This window comes from Mesocricetus auratus, unplaced genomic scaffold, assembly GCF_017639785.1.
Source record: "Mesocricetus auratus isolate SY011 unplaced genomic scaffold, BCM_Maur_2.0 Super-Scaffold_100011, whole genome shotgun sequence".
Classification (NCBI taxonomy): domain Eukaryota; kingdom Metazoa; phylum Chordata; class Mammalia; order Rodentia; family Cricetidae; genus Mesocricetus; species Mesocricetus auratus.
In genome coordinates, this window is record NW_024429195.1 from 78,847,507 (window position 1) to 78,869,272 (window position 21,766).

The following is a 21,766-nucleotide window of genomic DNA, read 5'->3' on the forward strand; positions in this document are numbered from 1 at the left end:
GCCACTGTGATCTGGGAGCCCTGGCACTGACTTAGGTTCACTGGGACATACACCCATGTCCCCATGTCACTCATGACAGCCCACAAGTCCTGTCATCGATGACACCTGACTGTACTCTCCCTCCCTCTGTAGTTGTCTGCCTACAATTCTCAAGGAGCAGAGACCGTGTCTCTATTAGTGTGGCTCCCCCACAGTTCCTCCTCGTAGCACGCTTTACTCGGGACTCGTTGCGTGTCTGGCGGGTGGTTGAAGTTTCTGGGTCAGCCGTGCCCTTCAGTGAGGGCATGTTCACTGTACTGTGAGTCTTGAAACCTCCACTTGTTCACATGTAAGACAGAAATAACAGACTGGAACTGGGATTTGCCTCGGTCAGTGAAGTTCCTGCTGTGCAGGGTGGGAGCCTGAGTTCTGCTTGCAGAACCGTGTAAAGGAGGCAGTTGAGAGGTAGAGACAGACAGATGTGTGGACATTCGCTGCAGCTCGCCTGGCCCACTTTGCAAGGTCCATGCCACTGAGAAACTGTTTCCAAACAAAAAGTGTTGTCCTTTAACCTTCACATGTGACCATACAAACACATACACACAGAGAAATAACAGATGTACTCAATGCTTATGATGATCACATGTAGAGTTGAAGCCTGTCCATACTGTGTCAAATATTAATTGGGCCAAAAGATACAGAAGCATAACGGCTTACAACTTCTCTGTTAGGTTACTGGTGTCAAGTATGTTAAAGTACTTGAACTCTTCCCAGTGATAAAGAATTGATAAAGTGAGCCAGGCGTTGGTGGCGCACGCCTTTAATCCCAGCACTCAGGAGGCAGAGGCAGGCGGATCTCTGTGAGTTCGAGGCCAACCTGGTCTACAGAGCAAGTTCCAGGAAAGCCTCCAAAGCTCCAGAGAAACCCTGTCTTGAAAAACAAAACAAAAACAAAAAAAAAAACAAAATAAAATTTGATAAAGTTAATCTACTTTTTTTCCTAAAAAGTATTTGATGTTTCTACATGGAGGAATTAATATTCTAATTTTTTCCTATAAGTACTTTATTATTAGAATGGCTTCGTCCTCTCCCAAGTGAATGTATTCTCTTAATTCTATATATCCACAAAAGCTATTGTCTCATGTGTTAGTGTGTAGGTCTCTACATGAGTTTGTAGACATTGCACTTTAGAAACCTTATCGCTAAGAACAACTTTCATATGGCTCTTTAGAAAAGGCTTGAGACTGGAAGTCTGGGTATAATTCAAGTCTCAGCTCTGCCGCTTCTTACGATAGCTCAGTGGCTTTAGCAGATCTGCCCTTTCATTGTAATGTGAAATAATGGTACCTCCTATGGATGTCACGAAGAGTGTGTGTGTGTGTGTGTGTGTGTGTGTGTGTGTGTGTGTGTGTGTGTGTGTAAATCTAAGTAGTATAATGTTTATAGAGTACTTGGAATTGGCCATTGAGTTCTAGATTTTAAACTAATTTCACATACACATATACATGTTAAAATCATTGAGGAAATTCTTATGGAATGTCTTAGATATAAACATATTGAGAAATAAAATGACTATTGCAATGTCTTTCTCCTTGCAGATATTTCCCTCTTCTGGCTAAACAGAAACCTGGACACCCAGAATGTGACATCCTGACCAATGTCTTCGCAGTTCTTTCAGCAAAGAATCTATCTGATGCCACAGCTAGCATTATAATGGACATAGTCGATGATCTTCTCAACCTTCCAGATTTTGAGCCCACAGAAACAGTGCTGAGCTTGCCAGTAACTGACTGTGTGTACGCTGAGGTAGCAGACAATACAGGTGTGTGCACTGCACAAAGCCAGTGATCATAGACTTCACAGGTAGCTGTGGTTCTCAGAAAAGAATCCACTCATGTGTGAAAGTCTGTTGTTTCTGAGAAGTGTGTAATCGCCTTTACACATGTAGGGTGTAGATTACTTCCGCCCAGGCAGTTCTTAGCTGTCCTCCAGGACACTGGGAAATGGATTCCACTGTTGACCTGTCAGTTCTTCCTGCTACAGCATCCCAACAGTTCCTGCACTGTTATTAGGAGTGATTTATGTACCCTGAGGTCTTATATGACTTTGTAATTTAGAAGCCAGGTGGTGGTGACGCACGCCTTTAATCCCAGCTCTTGAGAGGCAGAGGCAGGTGGATCTCTGTGAGTTGGAGGCCAGCCTGATCTACAGAGCGAGTTCCAGGACAGCCAGGCCTACACAGGAAAACCCTGCCTCAAAAAACCAGGGGGCGGAGGGGGGGGTGTAATTTAATTAAAAATGTATGATTTAGCTACTGGTGCCTCTGTTAAGGAAGAAAGGGTTGTTTAGTGATCAGAGTTGAAATTTAAATGCTCGTCAATAGTTGAATACTTTGCCTCTCTGTTATCAAGAGGATAATATATAATGGTGAGGGAGAGTTCATTGAAGCAATCACTGTTTCAGAGCCTGTCACTGTGGGAGCGAGATTGATTCTGCCTCATGTGCCTGCGATTCTTCAGTATCTGAGCAAAACCACCATAAGCGCAGAAAAGGTGAAGAAGAGGAAGAACAGGGCACAAGTCAGTAAAGAGCTCGGCATTCTTTCAAAGTAAGTGACGTCAGTGACGCGCTTGTCCTCCAAAGGCAAGATTGACTGACATTCATAGGTTTAAAGTAGTTAAAACTTTTATCTTGTTTTTCCAAGATACCAAGAATCTTTTCAAATGTGTGCAAGGCATATGCAAAATGCTGAGTTTAATCTCCACATTAAGCATCAAACAAAAGGGGCGTGAGGAGTGGGCACTTGCTGTCTTCCAGGCCCTAGTCAGACTTCCAGCTTTACAAAGTCTCAAGTTTGTTAGATGCTAAAAAATACTAGAAAGAGCAAACTGTTCAATGTTTAGAGACGCAAGTCAGTTTTTTAAAAACAAGTTAGCAGTAAAAATAATATATAATCAGTTTCTACAGAGGCAAAGTTAGTAAGAAATAATATTATCCTAAATTTAATGTAAGCCTTACAAAACAGTGATAATTTTCTAATATTGCTTTTAACAACATAAAAATAATAAATTGGGACCTTCTAGAAGCTAGGATGTTTTGTTTATGTTTCCAAGCTTTTTTCGGGGTTTGCTGCATTTTGTCCTGGTTCATCAGTGTGGTGGTGGTGATGAGCCCTTAGGCTCCAGAAAGGCCAGCGTTACAGACCCGCTGATGTTTCCCGCCACACTACAGCTGGCCTTCCGAATGTCAGTTTTTCTCTAAGCAACGTGGAATTGCATTGAAAGATTGTGTATAAGACCTATAGTGGTGGTGCTAAAGAATGTCGTTTCCTTGCACAATAGGGAAGCATGAATTGCCTCATGACAGTCACCTAGACAACCAGATCCTGTGAAGATGATAGGACAGTTGCTGGGACTGAGAGTGCCTGCTATCTGCAGTTAACACTTAGAGAGATTCCTCTCCCTAACGTGTCCATTGTCTTCTTCAGGATAAGCAAGTTTATGAAAGACAGAGAACAAAGTTCTCTCCTCATTACTCTTCTCCTTCCATTCCTCCTCCGGGGCAATGTTGCTCAGGTACAGTATATAGGATGTTTGCTTTGTCTTCAGAGGGTGCTATCCCATTAGGCTTGTTTGCATAGGGGATTTTATTAGTTAAACTCTATGATCTATTTGTTCTAGAAAACTTAAGCCTGTATAGAAGTTAAACATTTAAAATAGAGGGGGGATTGGGTTAGAATCGATGGGAGAGAAGTCCTCACTGCCACTACAGTAAGTGCCCCTTTCATTAGCTTCTGCCCATTCTGGAGTTTCTCCCTCTTGAACAACAGATAGAACCCAAGACATTCATTGTGCATTGTGCAGTCATGAATATAGAGCACACTAGCAAAATTGAGTGAGAAATCTCTCCTTTAATGTTCAGAAAGAGTTTTCTGATCAGATTCTAAAACCCTGGTTAACCCCAGGCAAGAGTTCTTCTAGTGGCCCATTTACCAGGGTATCAGGAGTGAACAGACGGTCCTTCAGTGAGAAGCCCACAGATCTGCAGACAGCCAGAAGCATTCCTTTTCCTCAGCATGCTCATGCCCTTGGCTCCACTTTGATTAGCTAACCAAAGAGACTCTGCTTCAAACTCACGTACATTCTCTATTAGGACTGAAGGAAGAAACTGTAACTGTAGATTTTGTGTTAAGTTAAAATGCTAAATTTTGTAAATGTCATGAAATGTTTTTTCCAACTCTTGTAACGATTTCCAATGCTATCATAAAATGTAAACTGAACTGGATGTGGTGGTACATACCTGTAATCCCAGCACTTAGAAGGCAGAGGCAGGGGGATTGTTGCAAGTTTCAAAACCAGATCTCAAAATATGTAAACATTCACGTGTGTGTGTGTGTGTGTGTGTGTGTGTGTGTGTGTGTGTGTGTGTGTGAAGTTTTATGAAACACTGAAATGCAGTTTCTCCTTATTCTCAGGATACAGAGCTTGATATCCTGGTGACGGTGCAGAACTTGTTACAGCATTGTCAGGACCCCACTAGCTTCCTCAGACCTCTGGCCAAACTCTTTTCAGTTATTAAGAACAAGTTGTCAAGACAGTTGCTGTGTACTGTTTTCCAGGTATGTAACAGGTCGTTTTATTCCAAGTTGCCCTTTCTTTCTGTCCCATAAAACCCTGAAGCAAGCCGCACTTGTTCCAGTATGATGTTATATGAAGCTGAATGGTATTAGAGAACTGAGATGATTAGAGCAGAAAAGTTACACTTTTATCTATTAATATTATGGTCATGGTCAGGAATGGGGCTGCAGACCTGCAGTCCCAGTATTTGGGAGGTAAGGCCAACCTGGGCTACACAGTGAGAAACTGCCTCATAAAACTCAAAAAATAAATATATTGCCCTTTCCTTCTAGAGTCTGTCTGATTTTGAAAGTGGACTAAAATATATTACAGACATTGTAAAGGTAAGAAAGAAACCTCATTTCTTTTTGGCTTCAAAAGTATTGTCATTTTGGTTTATTAACCCTGCTATTTATATGGTTGTACTGTCACTTCTTGTAGCTTAATGCCTTTGATAAAAGGCATCTCGATGACATCAACTTTGACGTTCGATTCTCAGCATTCCAGACCATCACCTCTAACATAAAGGAAATGCAGACGGTGGATGCTGACTACCTAGTCCCTGTGATGCATAACTGTTTCTATAATATGGAGGTGGGTGTTCATGGCAAACACTTAGGCTGTTTTGATAGCACACCACTATATATAGGGGCTTAATTCCTAAAGTTGTTTTAGAAAGAGGACAGACACTTTTAGGGCAGATTTTTCTTTTAAATGCTGACTTTTTTGTTTTGTGAACCACTTTGAGTTATTTTCATGATTTGAAAGACTAAGATGTTAGTAAATACATGAAAGCAATTGGGAAAAATCAAGTTATGTATTGCCTGAGTGTGGTGGCACACTTCCTCAGTCTCTCTCGCCAATGGGGCAGCAGGACAGAAGGATCATAGGTTTGATGTCAGCCCGGGCTAGAGAGCAGGACACTGTCTCTTTTGGTTTGTTTTTGGTTTGGTAAGTGTGTGTCTATTGACAGGGTCTCACTGACCTGGAACTCTCTGTGTAGACCAGGGGGACCTCGGCTTCACATATCTTCCTGCCTCCATCTCTTCAGTGAATCCCTCTGTCGTGAAACACCACAACTGGCCCTGTCTTAAAGAAATGATACAGGGTGGGAATAACAGTGATGAAAACCTTTGGAAAGTAGAAAATAATGGTGTTGCACGGCCTTTTTAATATTCTATAAAACCCACTGTGGGCCAGCCCAGTGGCTCAACGGGGTGAAGGCATTTGGCAGTCAAGAGTTCAGTCCCTAGAACACATGTAAAAAGGCAGATGTGGTATCACACAACCTTAATTCCAGCAAGATGGAAGGGGGAGACAGAAGGATCCCTAAAGCTTGAAAGCCAGCTAACCTGAAGTACTCACAGCAATAGAAACACTACCTTCCCAGGGAAGATGGCAAGAACTGACTTCTAAAAGCTGTCCTCTGCCCTCCTCCACAGCAGTGCCGTGGCGTGTGCGTGTCACACACACACACACACACAATTGAAAACTATGGAATTGTATGTACACTTTTAGAAGAATGAATTTTATGGCAATTCAATAATCTGATCTTTAGGTTAACTGTTACTTGAAGGTTTATCCGCTTTTATTGAAGATTTATTAAAAGCAAAGGGTGTTTTTATATTAAGTGCCTTATTACTCAATGGAAAAATGAAGCCAATGACTGTTAAACTGTAGTAGCATCAACTAACTGGCATTTCATATTCTTTGTCTGATGTTAAGAGTTTTATCTGAGATGTGAACAAGGGAGTTTCTATTTATGGCTTATTTCTTCATATAGCATGTCAAATTTTAGCACAAGGAGTCTAACTTGCCTGCTAGCTGAATTGGGAAAACCTTCTCTGGACTCACTAAGTTCTTTTTATTATTTGGGGTGGGAGGTGGCAGGGGACAGGGCTTCTCTGTGTAGCCTTGGCTGCCCTAGAACTGACTCTGTATACCAGGCTGCCCTCAAATTCACAAAGATTCACCTGCCTCTGCCTCCTGAGTTCTGGGATTAAAGTCATTCACCAACACTGCCAACTTCAGCTGAGAATTCTGGGGCCTTTAAACCAAGTTACACCAATCACATGCTCATCTTTTTGCCATTTTCCATGATGACCAGAAACTGACTTTAGCAAACCTTTGTTCTGCTTGCTCTGGGAAGTAGAACTGGTCCAAAAGTATGTTTGACAGCAGTTTCTGAAATGAAGGACACTTCTCAGTAAGTGTATTCATAACCCCCCTCGCTTCTGTAAATACTCAGCCACTCACAGCTCTTCTTTCTCTCTTCCTTGCCTTCATCCTTCCTATCCTCTCCCTCCCCCTTTTTTGTTTGTTTGTTTGTTTTTGAAGACTGGCATCCTCTGTAACTGTTGTTCTGGAACTCTGTATACCCTGCTGGCCTCAAACTCACAGAGGTCTGCTTTCACTCTGCCTCCCAGTCCTGGGATTAATGTTCCACAGGGCACAGTATTTCTTAGTGGGGTTTTGCTTACTTGGGGAATAACAGTCTGATAGAAGTTATCAATAGAATAACTTGGGTTCTTATTTCCAGTTAGGAGACATGTCTTTAAGTGACAATGCCAGCATGTGCTTAACCAGTGTCATCAAAAGGCTAGCTGCTTTGAATGTCACAGAGAAAGACTATAAGGAGATCATTCACCGTACGCTCCTGGAGAAACTGAGGAAAGGGTTGAAGAGCCAGACTGAGGTATTGTGACGTTGTCCTTTAATTTCTAGGGACTACAGGTGTTTTCCCTCTTCTGCTGTGGAAAAGCCTTTTGCGGAGGAGGTGAATGGTAGTAGTGTGACTTGGACTTTTATTCTATAGATTTCTTTTCTTACAGTGGAAGAAATGATTTATTTAAAATATGAATAGCTTTTTCACGTACCTTATCTAGGAAATGGATACTTTTAAAATGCCTATTTTTTTTTCGATGTTTGTAGAGTGTTCAACATGATTACACTGTGATCCTGTCCTGTTTGATTCAAACGTTTCCCAATCAAGTGGAATTTAAGGACTTAGTGCAGCTCACTCATAGTCATGATCCAGAAATGGACTTCTTTGAGAACATGAAGCACATTCAGGTAGGTATGGTGCTGCTTCTTCTGCCTCAAAGTAGCGCTTCAGACAGTTCTGCCTTATTGTATAAGGCCCGGAGTGGCCATCAGGCAGATTTGTATATGAGATGATCATCTCCTGGGGGTCTCATTTCTTGGATGGCAATGCTAAACACAAATCATAATAGTGTCAACTTTCTCCAGTTTTCCTAAGTGTTCAGGACTATTTGTTTACATTTCTGAGAACAAATCAAGACCCGGGTGTCTGCTCACCTAAGTACATGCCCAAAGTTTCCTGCCTTTAAACTTGTCATGGAGGATACCCTCGGGACTGAGGTGGAGGTGGTTAGGAGAGAAACTAGTAACCACTGCATGTTTTATCTGACTTTCTAGATCCATAGGCGAGCAAGAGCGTTGAAGAAACTGGCCAAACAACTCCTGGAGGGGCAGGTTGTGCTGTCTTCCAAATCTCTTCAGAATTACATCATGCCTTACGCCATGAATCCGATTTTTGATGAGAAAATGCTCAAGGTAAGCTGCAAGGTACAGGAAGCATGGGCATTAGTAACCACATTAGTTTATCAGCATGATCAAATTGAAATAAAAGTGGTTCCGATTTTTTGGAACCACTCATGGCACATGATAAATAGTAAATATATGTTTTATTTTTATTATTTGTGCACATGGGCCAAGCTCCAAACTAAAAATGAAATTACCATTCCCAGAAATATCTGGATTTCTAAAATGATTCCTGGTTTTTTGAGAAAGGATCTCACTGTGTGGCCAATGTTGACCTTTAGCTCTCAATTCCCTTGTCTCAGCTTCCCCATTGCTGGCCTTATGGGCGTGTTTCTATTTGTTTGGTTCATTGGTTTTCTTGTTGGTTGGTTGGTAGACCTGTCTTACTTTGTACCTAGGCTGTCCTAGAACTCACTGTGTAGTAGAAGTTGATTTCAAACTCCCAGGTGCTGGGACTATAGGCATGAGCCACCATGCCTAGCAAGATCCTTCCTTCATGTTCTTGAGGGTGTAAGTGGTTTGTTGTGTTACCCAGTCTGGCCTTGAACTTATACCCCTCCTCCACCCCTAGTAGCAGGACTATGGTCATATGTCACCATACCCAGTCTTAAAAGGTCGCTTCTTTAAATTTTAGTTTTAAAAACCAGTAAGAACCACCAACTCAAGCCTCTAAGGCATTGAAATGCATGAGAAGCACAGCTGGAGAGAGTCTGCCTCGGTGTTTTGTGTTGGCACAGTGTCCTTTAGAACCGTTACCTCTGAACCCACTTGTGACTTAGAGGGTCCTGCTGTCTATCCAGTCTGACCGTCCAGTCCTGGGAATTGGTTTTAGACAGTTTACATTATATATTTATTAATAAAGTTGGGAATGAGACCTACAGTCTTGTTACTTTTCCATTTTTTTTTCTTTTTTATCTCCTCTATTGGTTTTTTCCTGACATTTGTGATTTTTTTTCCTCTGTTGCCTTATTGTTCAAGAAGTATTTTTGTCCCTTCCTTTTGACCTCTGTATTAGCTTTAAAATGCACAGTAAATATTCTTACTGCTTTATAAGCAGTCAATTGTTCAGTTATATTTGCATATATGTGTACAATTGCTGCTATTCCACCGCGTCCATTCACATGTTGTTGCCGGGCATCTTTTTCACTCTGGCTGATGGAGGGATGAGTATCCATCCTTATGGGCTTTGATGACAGTCTTTCCTTACCTGTGTATACTGATGAGTGTTGTGTTCAAGTCAGAGCCTTTCCTCCGTCTGCTGTCTCTCATCTACTCCCTGTAGACTGTGGCTGCCATGTACAGCTTCTGTCTCTGTAACTCAGAGACCATAGTTCTTCTGTAGGGAAACCCACAGGTCTCTGCATACAGGAAATCCAGGCCATGCATGGTAACACTCACTCTCTATCCTTCCTCTCGGAAAACTGTTCTTGCTGCATTTAACATTCAGAGTCTGAAAACTGGGTTTGTTTTTGTCCACTTTTCTAGTTTAAGATCAGTAGTGCGTAGTTTTTTATACTGGTCACACTTCTTTTTTTCATTTGCTGCCAGTAGTCTGAACCCATCTGGAAGATCTGGGTCTCAAAAAGTTCAGAGTACAGTAACATTAAAGAATATTAAAGAATTAAAAGAAGTTGATACCATCCTTTTCTGGGACTAGGGCAGGAAAAGGAATAAAGATGATTTACGTGACAAATATACACAGTGTCCAAATCAGTATCTTGTAAACTTACTTGTGGAAGAACAGGCAGTATCTTTCCTTCTGTAATTCCTAGTGGCCTGCTGCCCTGTGGCATTTACCAAAACAGCCTTGTGTTTTATTAGCAATTACTTGTATATTGATGCTCTTGGTTTGTTTTACAGCATGAAAACATAACCATTGCTGCCACAGAGGTTATTGGAGCTATTTGCAGACATTTGTCTTGGCCAGCATATGTGTATTACTTGAAACATTTCATCCACGTCTTGCAGACAGGCCAGATCAACCAGAAGCTAGGCGTCAGGTATAGTCGACTGTTTTTGTTTTTAACCTGTAACCTAAGCATTGCTTCCCGAATGGGTCTTTCTGAGATCACCACGTATGTCACCTCGTATGCTCACTCTATGAATGTGGTTACAGTAAAACAGTTGTACTGTTGCTGTCCTCATGTTCCCTCTCCCCTTTAAAGATGACATTGCTAATCAAAGGGCATTTCTCCATCTTTTTTGACAGTTTACTGGTGATAGTGTTGGAAGCGTTCCATTTTGACTACAAAACTCTCGAAGAACAAATGGGAAGTATTCAGGATGAAGGAAGTATGTTTTGAAACTTTCTTAAATTAGACTCTCATTTTATTCCTGGGTAACTTGTGATAATTAAAGACAGCAAAATGCACTTTTTCTTCTCTTTGCCATGAGGACCGGTTTACTGAGTCAGAAAGAAACCAACTAAATGAATGCCTTATTCTTATGAACTTTTACTTCGCTGTACAGAAGACACATCTCAGTTGTATAATGTAAACATCTGGGCTGCTGTTTATCTCCCTAGAGGTCTGTCTATGAGTAGCACAGTGCGATCCTGGGCCCAGACAGAGCACTGTTCTCCTCCTCAGGATGGCTCTTCTTCTTGTTTGCTCCTCAGCAGCCTCCTCTGTACTGGCCTCCAAGAGTGCTCTCACATTGAGACACAGCCAGAACCTTTGACCTACTAGTTATCCACCTCCCCAGAGTCATCTGCATGCATCAGCACTGGCCCAGCCCGAGGTGGAGGGATCCTAACATCCAGGTTGAGGATGAAGAGCACCTTTGACTCATAGTCCTTCATGATGCTGAGTCAAGAGTTTTCACTTTCTGGTTCCTAACTCCATATGTTAGTTAAAAATGCTCAACAAGCCAGGCAGTGGTGGTACATGCTTTAATGGCAGCACTTGGGAGGCAGAGGCAGGCGAATCTCTGAGTTTGAGGCCAGCCTGGTCTACAGAGCAACCCTGTCTTGAAAAGCAAACAAAAAATGCTCAGCGACAGTGAAATGATAAATGAAGGCAGTGTTTTGAGCAGATAGGCAGCATCCTGTCACCCTGATAGCCACCTCTCAAGAACCCCATCAGTTACCTGGATTTTCACAGGAGAAGCTGAGCTTTGGCTATATAAGATAACCATGTTTCACAGCCGGCAAATGAAAAAGTGAAGGGACTTAATAGCACTGTTGTTTAATAGTTGGTGGAATAACAAACACAATTAGAGAATTTACTTCGTTTAATTGTCACAGCAGTTTTGGAAGGTGGACGCCTGTCCCCTTCACTGGTAAGGAGTTGAAAGCACAGGGAGGACACTGATTTATAGCATCACGACTGGACTTGCCTCCCAATACTTCACCGTCTCATTTCCTTTCATATGCTGTAGCTTAGTGGCACAGCACACACCTAGTAAGTGCTAGGCCCTGGGTTCTACCTAACTCTGCAAAAGTAAATAAGCTAAATCCCACAAGGGAGATTTCTATATGGGAGCCAGCAGCTGATGGCTGTTTCTCATTCGTGTAAATGGAGTTTCTGCCGAAAGGAAACTCTAGCCACGCTGCTTGGGAAACCCTTTCTCAATTTAGAATCCTAATCCCAGCGTGCCCCACCCTCCCCTGCTCACGTGACCCTGTCCTGGCCAGGCCACGTGCTATTCTGCTTGCCCATTTCCTTGTCTCTGCCCACATTAGGCTCAGCTGGGAGAGAGTAAACCCACAGTCCTTTCACGCCCCCTACTGCCTCGACTAGTATCTTCCCTGCCTGACCTGGGAATCAGTGCTCTCTCTTAGATGATAGACATTGGTAGTAAGGGCGGCTTATCACGGCTGCTCAGCCTTGTCTTCATCCTCACCTCCCCTTCCTCCTCATTTGAGATGAATCTGTCTATGTGACTCAGCTGGCCTCGAGCTTTTTAATCCTCCTTTCCCCGCCCCTTGAGTGCTACTGTTGTAGTTACGATTATAGACAGGCAAGACCTACTTCTATGACATTTGTTTATTTCATTAAAGGTGACTTTTGTTACAGACACAGTTGAAATGGCTGAGGTACTGGAACAAGAAGCCATGGAATTGGAGCACATGGATGAGGAAGAGAAGGACCAAGCCTGTAAGAGTTTGTCAGACGAAAAGGAGTCACCAGAAACCCCCGAGGCAGCCGATTCTGCTGGGATAGCAGCTATGGAACAGGAGTGCATCTCGAAGTCTGTCTCTTTCCTTCCTCGGGATAAGGAAGAGTTGGAAAGAACAATTAAAACCATCCAGGGAGCCATAACTGGGGACATCCTCCCCAGGCTGCACAAGTGCCTGGCATCTGCGGTAAGCACTGGTCCAGCGTCTTCTGCTGTAGCTCCTTCATTACACTTTGGTATGGCAGGCGTGTGCCCTGGCCCGCAGGGCACAACAGAGGTCGAGCCCACGGGAACCTGGAATGATGGCACAAGAGACACGAGAAACGGACAGCAAGACGACATGGCCGATCAAGCTGCAAGATTTTATTTTCCTTAGGCACGTTATATAGCAGATAGGGCGGGAAACTAGGTAGGGCCGAGTAAGCAAAGGAGAGGGGGTCGTTGGCTAGTAACCAGGCCACTAAAGGTGAGCAGATAGCAGGTGTTGGCAAGGTGAAAGGGTCGCAGAAGGAGGGGTTAAGTGATCTAATTGTGGATGTTTCCTTTTTTGCCATCAGCTATTCCTGTGAGCCCAAGTTCTATTCACTAGGAAGCTGGGGAGGGAAAGAGGTTGAATGGAACTGAGGGTAGCTATTCTTTTAACACGATGGGCTTTTCTTAAGTAAGGCTGGCAATGTTTACAAGAAGAGGTCCTAAATAACAATGATCGCTTCTGACAGGTATATGCTTTTTCTGTCTCCCAGGTAGACGATAAGTTTTCCAAAGAAAGCTAATTAAACATTAGAATCTATTTTCCTTCTCTGGTTTTGGATACTATTTAAATATTTTAGGCAGACATTGTGGTCAGACAGATCCATCTTTCTCCTGGTTGACAGGGATAACATTTACCAGTGCATACTGATATACCCAGAGCCTTTCTTTCTTTATATAGGACCTAGGCCTACAAACTATGACCCATGAGTTATAGCTAGGCTGCAGCTTATTTTTTGTTTTGTATTTAATCAATAAAGTTCCATTAGAACACAGCTCATGTTTCTCATTGCAGCAGCAGAGTTGGCTAGCTTTAACAGAAACAAGCAAAGTCAGAGTGCTTTCTGTGCAAGCATGAAGATCTGAGTTCAGGTCCCCCTAGCGTCCACATAAACACCTGGGAATGGCAGTGCCACATGTCCATAACTAACACCAGTGCTGTGGGGATGGTGGGCATGGGCAGATATGGGAGCATGCCTGAAGCTTGCTGGCTGTCAGCCTACCTCCAGGTTCAGTGTGAGACTATCCCAAGGAATAAGGTGGAGAAATAGAGCGGGATATCTGACTGAATAACTGTCTTTCAGATGTAAAGTTAGGGGTCAAGAAAGTTCGGTGTAGCAAGTCCCAAGACCTGGGGTTAGTCACTGGCGGGTCCAGGCCTTTGTGGTCCTTGGTGTTTGGATGTCCCAACCTTTCTTACAGACCAAGAGGGAAGAGGAGCACAAGCTGGTCAAGTCAAAGGTCGTGAACGAGGAGGAAGTAGTCCGAGTCCCCCTGGCTTTTGCCATGGTTAAGCTGATGCGGTCCCTCCCACAGGAGGTTATGGAGGCAAATCTGCCCAGGTGCGTCATATGACAGACATAAGGACTTCAGAGAAACTCAGATTTGCTCCTTTCCCCCGGCTGTGAAATTTCTTTTGTCAGGAAGAGAAATACTGCCATGGTCTGCTATAGTTCCAAACCCTAACTGGGAATTTGGACTGTGGATAAGTAAGTTTTTACGGTTCTGCCTCTTAGTTATTTTTTTACCTTTGCATTTTCTAGTGTTTTGCTGAAAGTGTGTGTCCTCCTCAAGAACAGAGCACAGGAAGTCAGAGATATTGCTCGCAGTACTCTCTCCAAAATAATTAAGGACCTGGGTGTGCGCTTTCTGCAGTATGTCCTCAAAGAGTTACAGACAACCCTTGTCCGAGGCTATCAGGTGAGTGCAGCGTTCAGTGTTTCCCACGTCAGTACTTTGGGTCTGTCCTCAGCAAAGCTAGTGGAGCAAGCAGGCAGTGGCCTTCACGTTTCTAGTCACAGCTGAGTTTGGTGACTCACATCTCTGTTCCCGGTATTGGGAATTTGAGAAAAGAGCACCAGCAAGTCAAAGGCAGTTGCCATTACGTGAGCCCCTGCCTCAAACTAACAGCAACAGCAAAAGGTATTGATTAGAAATCAGTAACCTTCAGTTCAAAAGTTCCTCATCAGCTAGGTTACATGATCTTTTTCTTTCACATTATTCAACATTGTTTCATAGTATCCAGATAGTAACAAAATGTTGGTTGCCATATTTATCTGAAGGTGATACCAGCTGGGTGAATAAAAAAGAAGATAGTATGTATTTAAGGTTTTAAACTTGGCATAAGGTATAAAATTAGCAAGGCTACCAGGAAATGAAACATTAGTTGCGTGGTGGTCTAACCTGCAGCCCCAAGTGAGAGCCTGGACAATAACTTGTAGGAGCTGTTAGACGCAAACTAGAGCCCACCCACTCTTGACTATAGAACCTGTGTCTACTAGGATCTTTAGGTCAAGTTTGGGAAGCTTTACAGTGTGTTCAAGTGCTCATCCAAGAGATCTGTAGTCACCATTCCTTGTATGTCTTAACTTACTGATGCGTAAGGAGCCTTTTCTGAGTAAAAGTTTGGTATTCCTTCTTTATGTGACTTTCTTGCTAGCATGCCATAGAGATCAGCATAAATGTTATAAAGATGAGTATTTTAGCATTGCAAGTGAAGTGTAGAAACTTAACCACTGTGTAGGTCCTCTCCCCTCCCCCTGCTGTAGTTGCTTCTGTCTTTGAGTACTGGGAACTTCATAGGGTAAGGCTGTAACTTTGCTTTTAATGGTCAAATACATATGGAAAAAGTCCAGTGGAAAGTAGCTTCACCCAGAGGTTACCATTGCTCCTTCTTCACTTCCAAACTGCTATGTGTGCCTGTTTCTACTCCCTTCATTCTGAAGAACTCCGTGAGCAATCGTGTAGTGTAGGGCTGGAGGCAGCAGCTTCGCACTCCCTTCTTCTGGGGGGCCTTGAGACGGGTGTCACTGCTGAATATGGAATTCTCCCTTCACAGGAATTTGCTTTCAAAGCATTGTACACCCATTGTGGTAAGCTACTCTGTTTGTTCCCTTCTTAGGAACATGTTCTTCTGTAGAACACTTTGGTCTATTTCTCAGAAGTTTGTACATGTGTATCTGAGTGCCTTTCCATCATAAGTCACCGTAGTACCTAAGCATACCATTGTATTTCTGAACACGCTGTATCTGTGCAAAGCCATCCTTCTGTCAAAGGGCCTTCAGTGGCGACGTGGTGGCATGTCCCCACGCTGCTCTAAGCAGTAGCTAACACAGAACTCTTGAGTTACAGACAGCCCCTCAAGTGTGGGTTTCATAGCCATTCACATTCTGACTGTGTCTCCCTCAGGTCCACGTGCTCACTTTCACTGTTTACACGCTGCTGCAAGGCCTCACCAACAAGCTGCAGGTTGGGGATTTAGACCCTTGTCTGCAAATAATGACTGAGGTAAGATTCACAGAATGCAATTCTACTTTCCATAAGTGAGAATGGTCATTTTAATAGTTTACAAATAAATAAAAATAAAGTATAAAAATGAAAATAGAGGCCGGGCGTTGGTGGCGCATGCCTTTAATCCCAGCACTCGGGAGACAGAGGCAGGCGGATCTCTGTGAGTTCGAGGCCAGCCTGGTCTACAAAGTGAGTTCCAGGACAGCCTCCAAAGCTACAGAGAAACCCTGTCTCAAAAAAGCAAAAAAAAAAAAAAAATGAAAATAGAACATAATGTTTCACTGAGTGGTGGTGGGTATTTAGTACGTAGAAGACCCTCCCTAGATTTAACTTCAGCACACATGCGTAAGAACGTGTACATACACACACAGAATTTACTATCTTTTTTTCCCTTGGGGCAGGGTTTCTCTGAAGCTTTTGAAGGATGTCCTGGAACTCACTCTGTAGACCAGGCTGGCCTCAAACTCACAGAGATCCACCTGCCTCTGACTAACAAGTGCTGGGATTAAAGGCATGCACTGTCACTGCTTGGCAAACTTACTGTCTTTATGTTTTAGATTAGCAGAAGTTGGAAAAGCTATGACTTCATTGGAAAACCTACAACTTCATTGCAATGGGCAGCCTGTCATTGCTAGTGTCTCTTAAGTTGGTTTAACCTTTCTTTTTCAAAAGAGAGTTGGCATTGCATGTCAACGGCTTTTGAAATGAACAAAAGTTTCCAATTATCTTCAATAATCCAGGTTCAAAGGAGTAATCAGAGATATGTTATGTACTTGTTGAGAAAGCTAAAAGCATGTTCAATCAGAGCTTTATATAATAAGGAATACTTTTAAAGTTAAGTAATTTAAATGATTTGGGAAGTAGGCTTTCCATAATTAAGTTGCAAATACGAGATTTTATGTGTCTCAGCATTTTGCTCTGTGGGTTGTTTCTTGTGTGTCTGACTGGTTTCTAAAGTGCATTGAAAATGTGTGAGATCTAACAGAAGCTCGTCCCATCTCCTTGCAATCCAGTGTAACTTTGGTGTCCTACGGTGTACTGTCACAGACTTCTTGTTAGGGTGTGCCTTGCTAAGTGCTCATCTCTGCCATTTGTCCTTTCTTTCTTTCAAAGATTTTTAACCATGAATTGTTTGGTGCCCTTGCTGAAGAAAAGGAAGTAAAGCAGATTCTGTCCAAAATTATGGAGGCTCGAAGGAGCAAGAGTTACGATTCTTATGAAATCCTGGGCAAGTTTGTCGGAAAAGACCAAGTTACAAAACTTATTCTTCCATTAAAAGAGGTAAGTACTTGAGTGAGGTTTTACATATATTCAGCCCATACCTCAGGCTGACGACTCCCCTGTCTCTGCCCTTTGTCATCCCATCATTGTCAGTTTGACTTTCCCACCTAACTTTATCCTGTTTAGCTATTGGCCCACTAGCTTGTTTATTAAACCAATGGCAGTAACATATATTCACACAGTGTACAAAAGGATTACTGCACAGCAGGATCTGACACCTTCTTTTGGCCTCTGAAATCACCAGGAACATACAAGCATGCATGCTGGAAAAACATTCACACACATAAAATAAAAAGAAATATAAGTGTTCTAAGCACGGTTACAGGTAGAAAATTCAGGCTTGGGAGGTAGGAAGGAGCATAGTTACAGAAACTCAAGATTTAGTCCTGGACCACTCTGATCCAAAGCTCACGTGCTTTCTACTGTTTCTTTTTGCCCCGTAGAGAACAGGGGCTCTAACTTACCCACTTTCTTACTGTTGTTCATACCCTTTAAGTAATAACCACTCAATAATGTTAATGATTCATTTTATTACAGCTGTGTGTACTAAAGCTAGAGCAAAAAGTGCTGTGTAGAGTGACTGGTTTCTCTTTTTTCCAGAAGTCTTGGTGGTAGGTAGCCCTGTCTCTAGAGTGCAAGTGGTTTTATCTGACACTGACCTAAGATTGTTGGGTATATTTGAGGTGGAAAGGGTCTCATGCAGTGAAGTGCTAACTGACTGTTTGCTGAGAGTGATGACGATCCCAAGTTCCCTCCCATTAAGTTCCTTTGAGTTTGTCCTAAAGCCTGGCCATTGCTGTCCTTAATTCACATGGTTTCTTTTACTATAACAACTATGCATTTTAGTGTGTGTGTGTGTGTGTGTGTGTGTGTGTGTGTGTGTGTGTGTGTGTGTGTGTGTACCCACCATCACCCCCCAAAGGGAGTATGAAATTTTTAGGCTCTGTATTATTCTGAAGCCAAACATGAGTAGCCATGAATTTGTGGTACCTCAAATATCATGTTTCAGCATGGTAGCAAATTAACGAAGAAGCAAAGTAGTAACTCAAGACATTTTAAAAATACATTGTGGAATGGGCCAGGTGTCACCTGACTTTAATCCCAGCACTCAGGGGCAGAGGCAGGCAGATCTCTTGAGTTCAGGGGCAGCCTGATTCACAAAGTGAGTTTCAGGACCACCTGGGCTACACAGAGAAACCCTGTCCCAAAAAACAATAAGTATATAAGCAAACAAACAAAGTGTACTGTGGAAACATTGGGTAGGTCAGTTACAATAAAGCAGAGAGTCTCTGTAGTAGTCCCATACTGTTATCTTAGCCTTGTCTTGGAAGCCAGAGGTCTGTCCTATGTTCCCAAAAGGGTTTACTTAGATAGTCATGAAGACGTTGGCTCACACACAGGGCTGTGCAGTAAGAGACTATTTGTGGGCTAGAGATAGCCTGAGATTATTTGTTTCTGGACCTTCAGCATTCTAGCTTTCCATAAATACTGGGGATCTAATTATTCAGTCAGCCTTGTAGATTGTTTTCTTTTGGAAATGTCAGTTGACAGGGCTGTGACTGTTACCTTATGTTACATCTATTTGAAGATGTGGTACTGCATTCTAAGAACACCCTGGAAGCAAGTACGTGGGAGAGCCATCAGAGCAAGTTAAAGCCTGGCTGTGCTCATCTGTGTGCCATTGTTTGCTCATTTAGATCCTACAAAGCACCACGAGTTTAAAACTTGCCCGGAAGGTTCACGAAACCTTGCGCCGAATTATAGCAGGATTAATTGTGAACCCAGACATGACAGCAGAATCTCTTCTTCTGCTCAGCTATGGTTTGGTCAGTGAAAATCTGCCGCTGCTAACAGAAAAGGAAAAGTAAGTTCAGGGGAAACCTTAAGATAAACCATTGTCTTGTCTTCTCTCTGGTGAGCCCTTTAGTCATTGTCTCTTAAGTGCGCTCATTCAATAATCTGATGTGATGTGAAACAAAAATCAAGCTGAGTACATCAATCTATGCCTGTAACCCAGTCCTTGGGAGGCAAAGGCAGGGGGCCTCTGAATTCAAGGCCAGCCTGGACTACACATATAGTGAATTCCAGACAGCCAAGGCTACACAGACCCTGTCTCAGAAAATAAAAAATAAACAATTTTGAAAGAGTGTTTTCTCTTAATGAGGTAGCTTGAAGATAGCAGCGAATTATTTCCTCGCTGTTCTCTGGTGCCAGTCACTGAATGGAAGGGTGGATTTGAAACATGCCTATTGTTCTGATTAAGTGATCTGAAAATGTCTCATGTACTTCCTTTGGATCATGCTCTGCGTTCTGAAAAGAGGCCTTGGCATTTATTTTCAGATTGCAACCCCAAGCATCCTCTTGCAGTAGTCTTCATTCAGATCCATTCCTTAGGCTAACCTCTGGTGCTAGGGATTGCTGTAACTCTGGTCAACCCTCCATCACAGCAGGAAGGGAAGAGACAGGGCTAGAACTGGGCCCTGTCAGGTGCCCCTCAGGTCTCCACGAGGCCACCTGCAGTCCCTCTCTGAAGCAGATGACAATACTTTTTCTCTCTTTACCATTGTGATTGACAGGAAGCCAGCAGCCCCTGCGCCTGATGCACGACTGCCACCCCAGAGCTGCCTCCTGCTCCCACCAACTCCAGTTCGAGGTGGGCCAAAAGCTGTTATGAGCAAGAAAACCAACATGCACATATTCATCGAGTCTGGGCTTCGGGTAAGACTTTGCTTGCACCTTGTTTCCTGTTTACTCATCTACAGAATCTCGGGCGCCACGCCACTCGCCTCCATGGAAATACTGCACCGTGAATTAATACAGAAATGGTGAATGGTGCATTTCTTAAGTTCCTGTTTGTCTCTACCAATACTTCCAATACTGTGTAGACCAGGCTAACCTAAGACTTTGCAGCTATCTGCCTGCCTCTGTCTCCTAAGTGCTGGCCTAACAGGCATGCACCACCACTCTTGGCTGATTTGATGATACGGTTGTCTCAGTTACTATTCTGACCTAATGTTTATTAGAGTACCACTGTGTTTTTCCTTAGTTGAAGAGATTTTTAAAATCTGATCATTTTAGTTCCTGTGGCTCACATTTTTCCTGGTCCTTTTGGGCTCCTGCTGCACCACCCTAACATATATTCAGTGAGGCTGGCTTCCCTTCAATTCTAAAGTCACCTCACTCTTTAGAGTCTGTCCCTCGCTAAGAGCCCTCAGGGCAGGGACTGGGTATGTCCCGGTCATGGCTGCGCCCTGTACACTGGGCCAGTGCCTGGAATCCCAGCAGATGCCTACTGGTCATTTGGTGAATAGTGTCTCAGCTGCAGGCTGAGTTCCCATGGGCTTGACTTTCTGACACTCACTTCTTAGATTTCTTCATTTTCTTAAATTTCATAGCCATGTCTGCAAGTCACTTCCTTTGCGTCAGTCACCTGGTATTATGGGGAAATAATGTAAAATATCTTCTTTAAACCTTTTAGCTGCTGCATCTGAGTCTAAAGACTTCCAAGATCAAGTCTTCTAGTGAGCATGTGCTGGAAATGTTGGACCCTTTTGTGTCGCTCCTCATAAACTGTCTGGGTGCCAGGGATGTGAAGGTGTGTGAGTATTGGTTTGTGTTGGACTGTCCGATCCTTCACAGGGGCTGCATTGCATGCAATACTGGAACTTAGCTGAGGAACGTTCCATTCTTGAGATGACCACATTTATAAAGGGATGTAGCACAACCATTACTGTCTGCTTCATTGAAAGTAACCACTGGGGGCTAGAAAAGCTCATGGCGTGTGAGCTTGAGGGCCTGAGTTCAGGTCCCAACATGCACGTAAAAGCCACACCACACACAAAGTCCCATTTGTTTGGATAGCCCAGGTTATCTCAAAACACCTTCAGTGGTGTTCCCAGGCCACCGGTCTTCATCTTCATCGTGGTCCCCATTGTCATTGTCTTAATGACTCCATTCCTGACCCTCCAAATTGCTGAGGCAGATTTTTTTTTCTCTTTATATATTTATTGTATTTGTATTTATACGTCTGCATATGTGCATCTAAATGTTCAAAGAAGTCAGCAGGGGCATTGGGTCTCCTGAAACACTAGAGTTATTACAGGCAGTTGTCCGTTGCTTGATGTGGGTCTAGGAACCACACTGAAGAGCAGCAGACTGTATCTCCAGGCCCCAGATATTTCTTTGAATCAATGTAAATCCTTATGTATCCTAGACAAGTGCTATGCCACTGAGTTTTGCTCCCATCCCAAGGCAGATTTTAATGAGGAAGCTAGGGCTGGCAGTTAGTCATGATCTAGGTGATGAGCCTCTGTCTGCCAGACTCCAGAGCCTCCCCATCTCCAGAGTCACACAGGCCATCCCTTGAAAAGCACAGATTTAAGCCCAGAACTTTCAGTTGACCAGGCTCTCTTTTAGTTTTTAGAGACAGGGTTTCTCTGTGTAGTTTTGGAGGCTGTCCTAGAGCTCGCTCTGTAGACCAGGCTGGCCTTGAACTCACAGAGATCCACCTGCCTCTGCCTCCCAAGTGCTGGGATTAAAGGCATGCGCCACCAATGCCCGGCTGAAACAGACTCTTAACTATGTACCCTAGTCTGGCCTTAAACTCAAGATCTCCCTGCCTCAGCCTCCTAAGTGCTGGGATTTCAGACTTGCACCACCATGGCTAT

At 43.3% G+C, this 21,766-nt stretch overlaps 1 protein-coding gene across 1 annotated transcript in view; it reads left to right on the top strand.

Moving 5' to 3' along the window:
* Utp20 (UTP20 small subunit processome component) overlaps window positions 1–21,766 on the top strand; it is an 83,023-nt gene that overhangs the window by 48,674 nt on the left and 12,583 nt on the right. Inside the window, exons 30-48 of the mRNA XM_040755104.1 lie at window positions 1,578–1,801; window positions 2,443–2,587; window positions 3,467–3,554; window positions 4,454–4,597; window positions 4,889–4,939; window positions 5,037–5,189; window positions 7,135–7,290; window positions 7,527–7,667; window positions 8,034–8,171; window positions 10,020–10,159; window positions 10,369–10,451; window positions 12,176–12,465; window positions 13,731–13,870; window positions 14,072–14,228; window positions 15,717–15,815; window positions 16,932–17,099; window positions 18,797–18,963; window positions 19,676–19,817; window positions 20,578–20,694. Coding sequence (XP_040611038.1) covers window positions 1,578–1,801; window positions 2,443–2,587; window positions 3,467–3,554; window positions 4,454–4,597; window positions 4,889–4,939; window positions 5,037–5,189; window positions 7,135–7,290; window positions 7,527–7,667; window positions 8,034–8,171; window positions 10,020–10,159; window positions 10,369–10,451; window positions 12,176–12,465; window positions 13,731–13,870; window positions 14,072–14,228; window positions 15,717–15,815; window positions 16,932–17,099; window positions 18,797–18,963; window positions 19,676–19,817; window positions 20,578–20,694 — 2,743 coding nt within the window. The remainder of the gene's footprint in view (window positions 1–1,577; window positions 1,802–2,442; window positions 2,588–3,466; window positions 3,555–4,453; window positions 4,598–4,888; window positions 4,940–5,036; window positions 5,190–7,134; window positions 7,291–7,526; window positions 7,668–8,033; window positions 8,172–10,019; window positions 10,160–10,368; window positions 10,452–12,175; window positions 12,466–13,730; window positions 13,871–14,071; window positions 14,229–15,716; window positions 15,816–16,931; window positions 17,100–18,796; window positions 18,964–19,675; window positions 19,818–20,577; window positions 20,695–21,766) is intronic.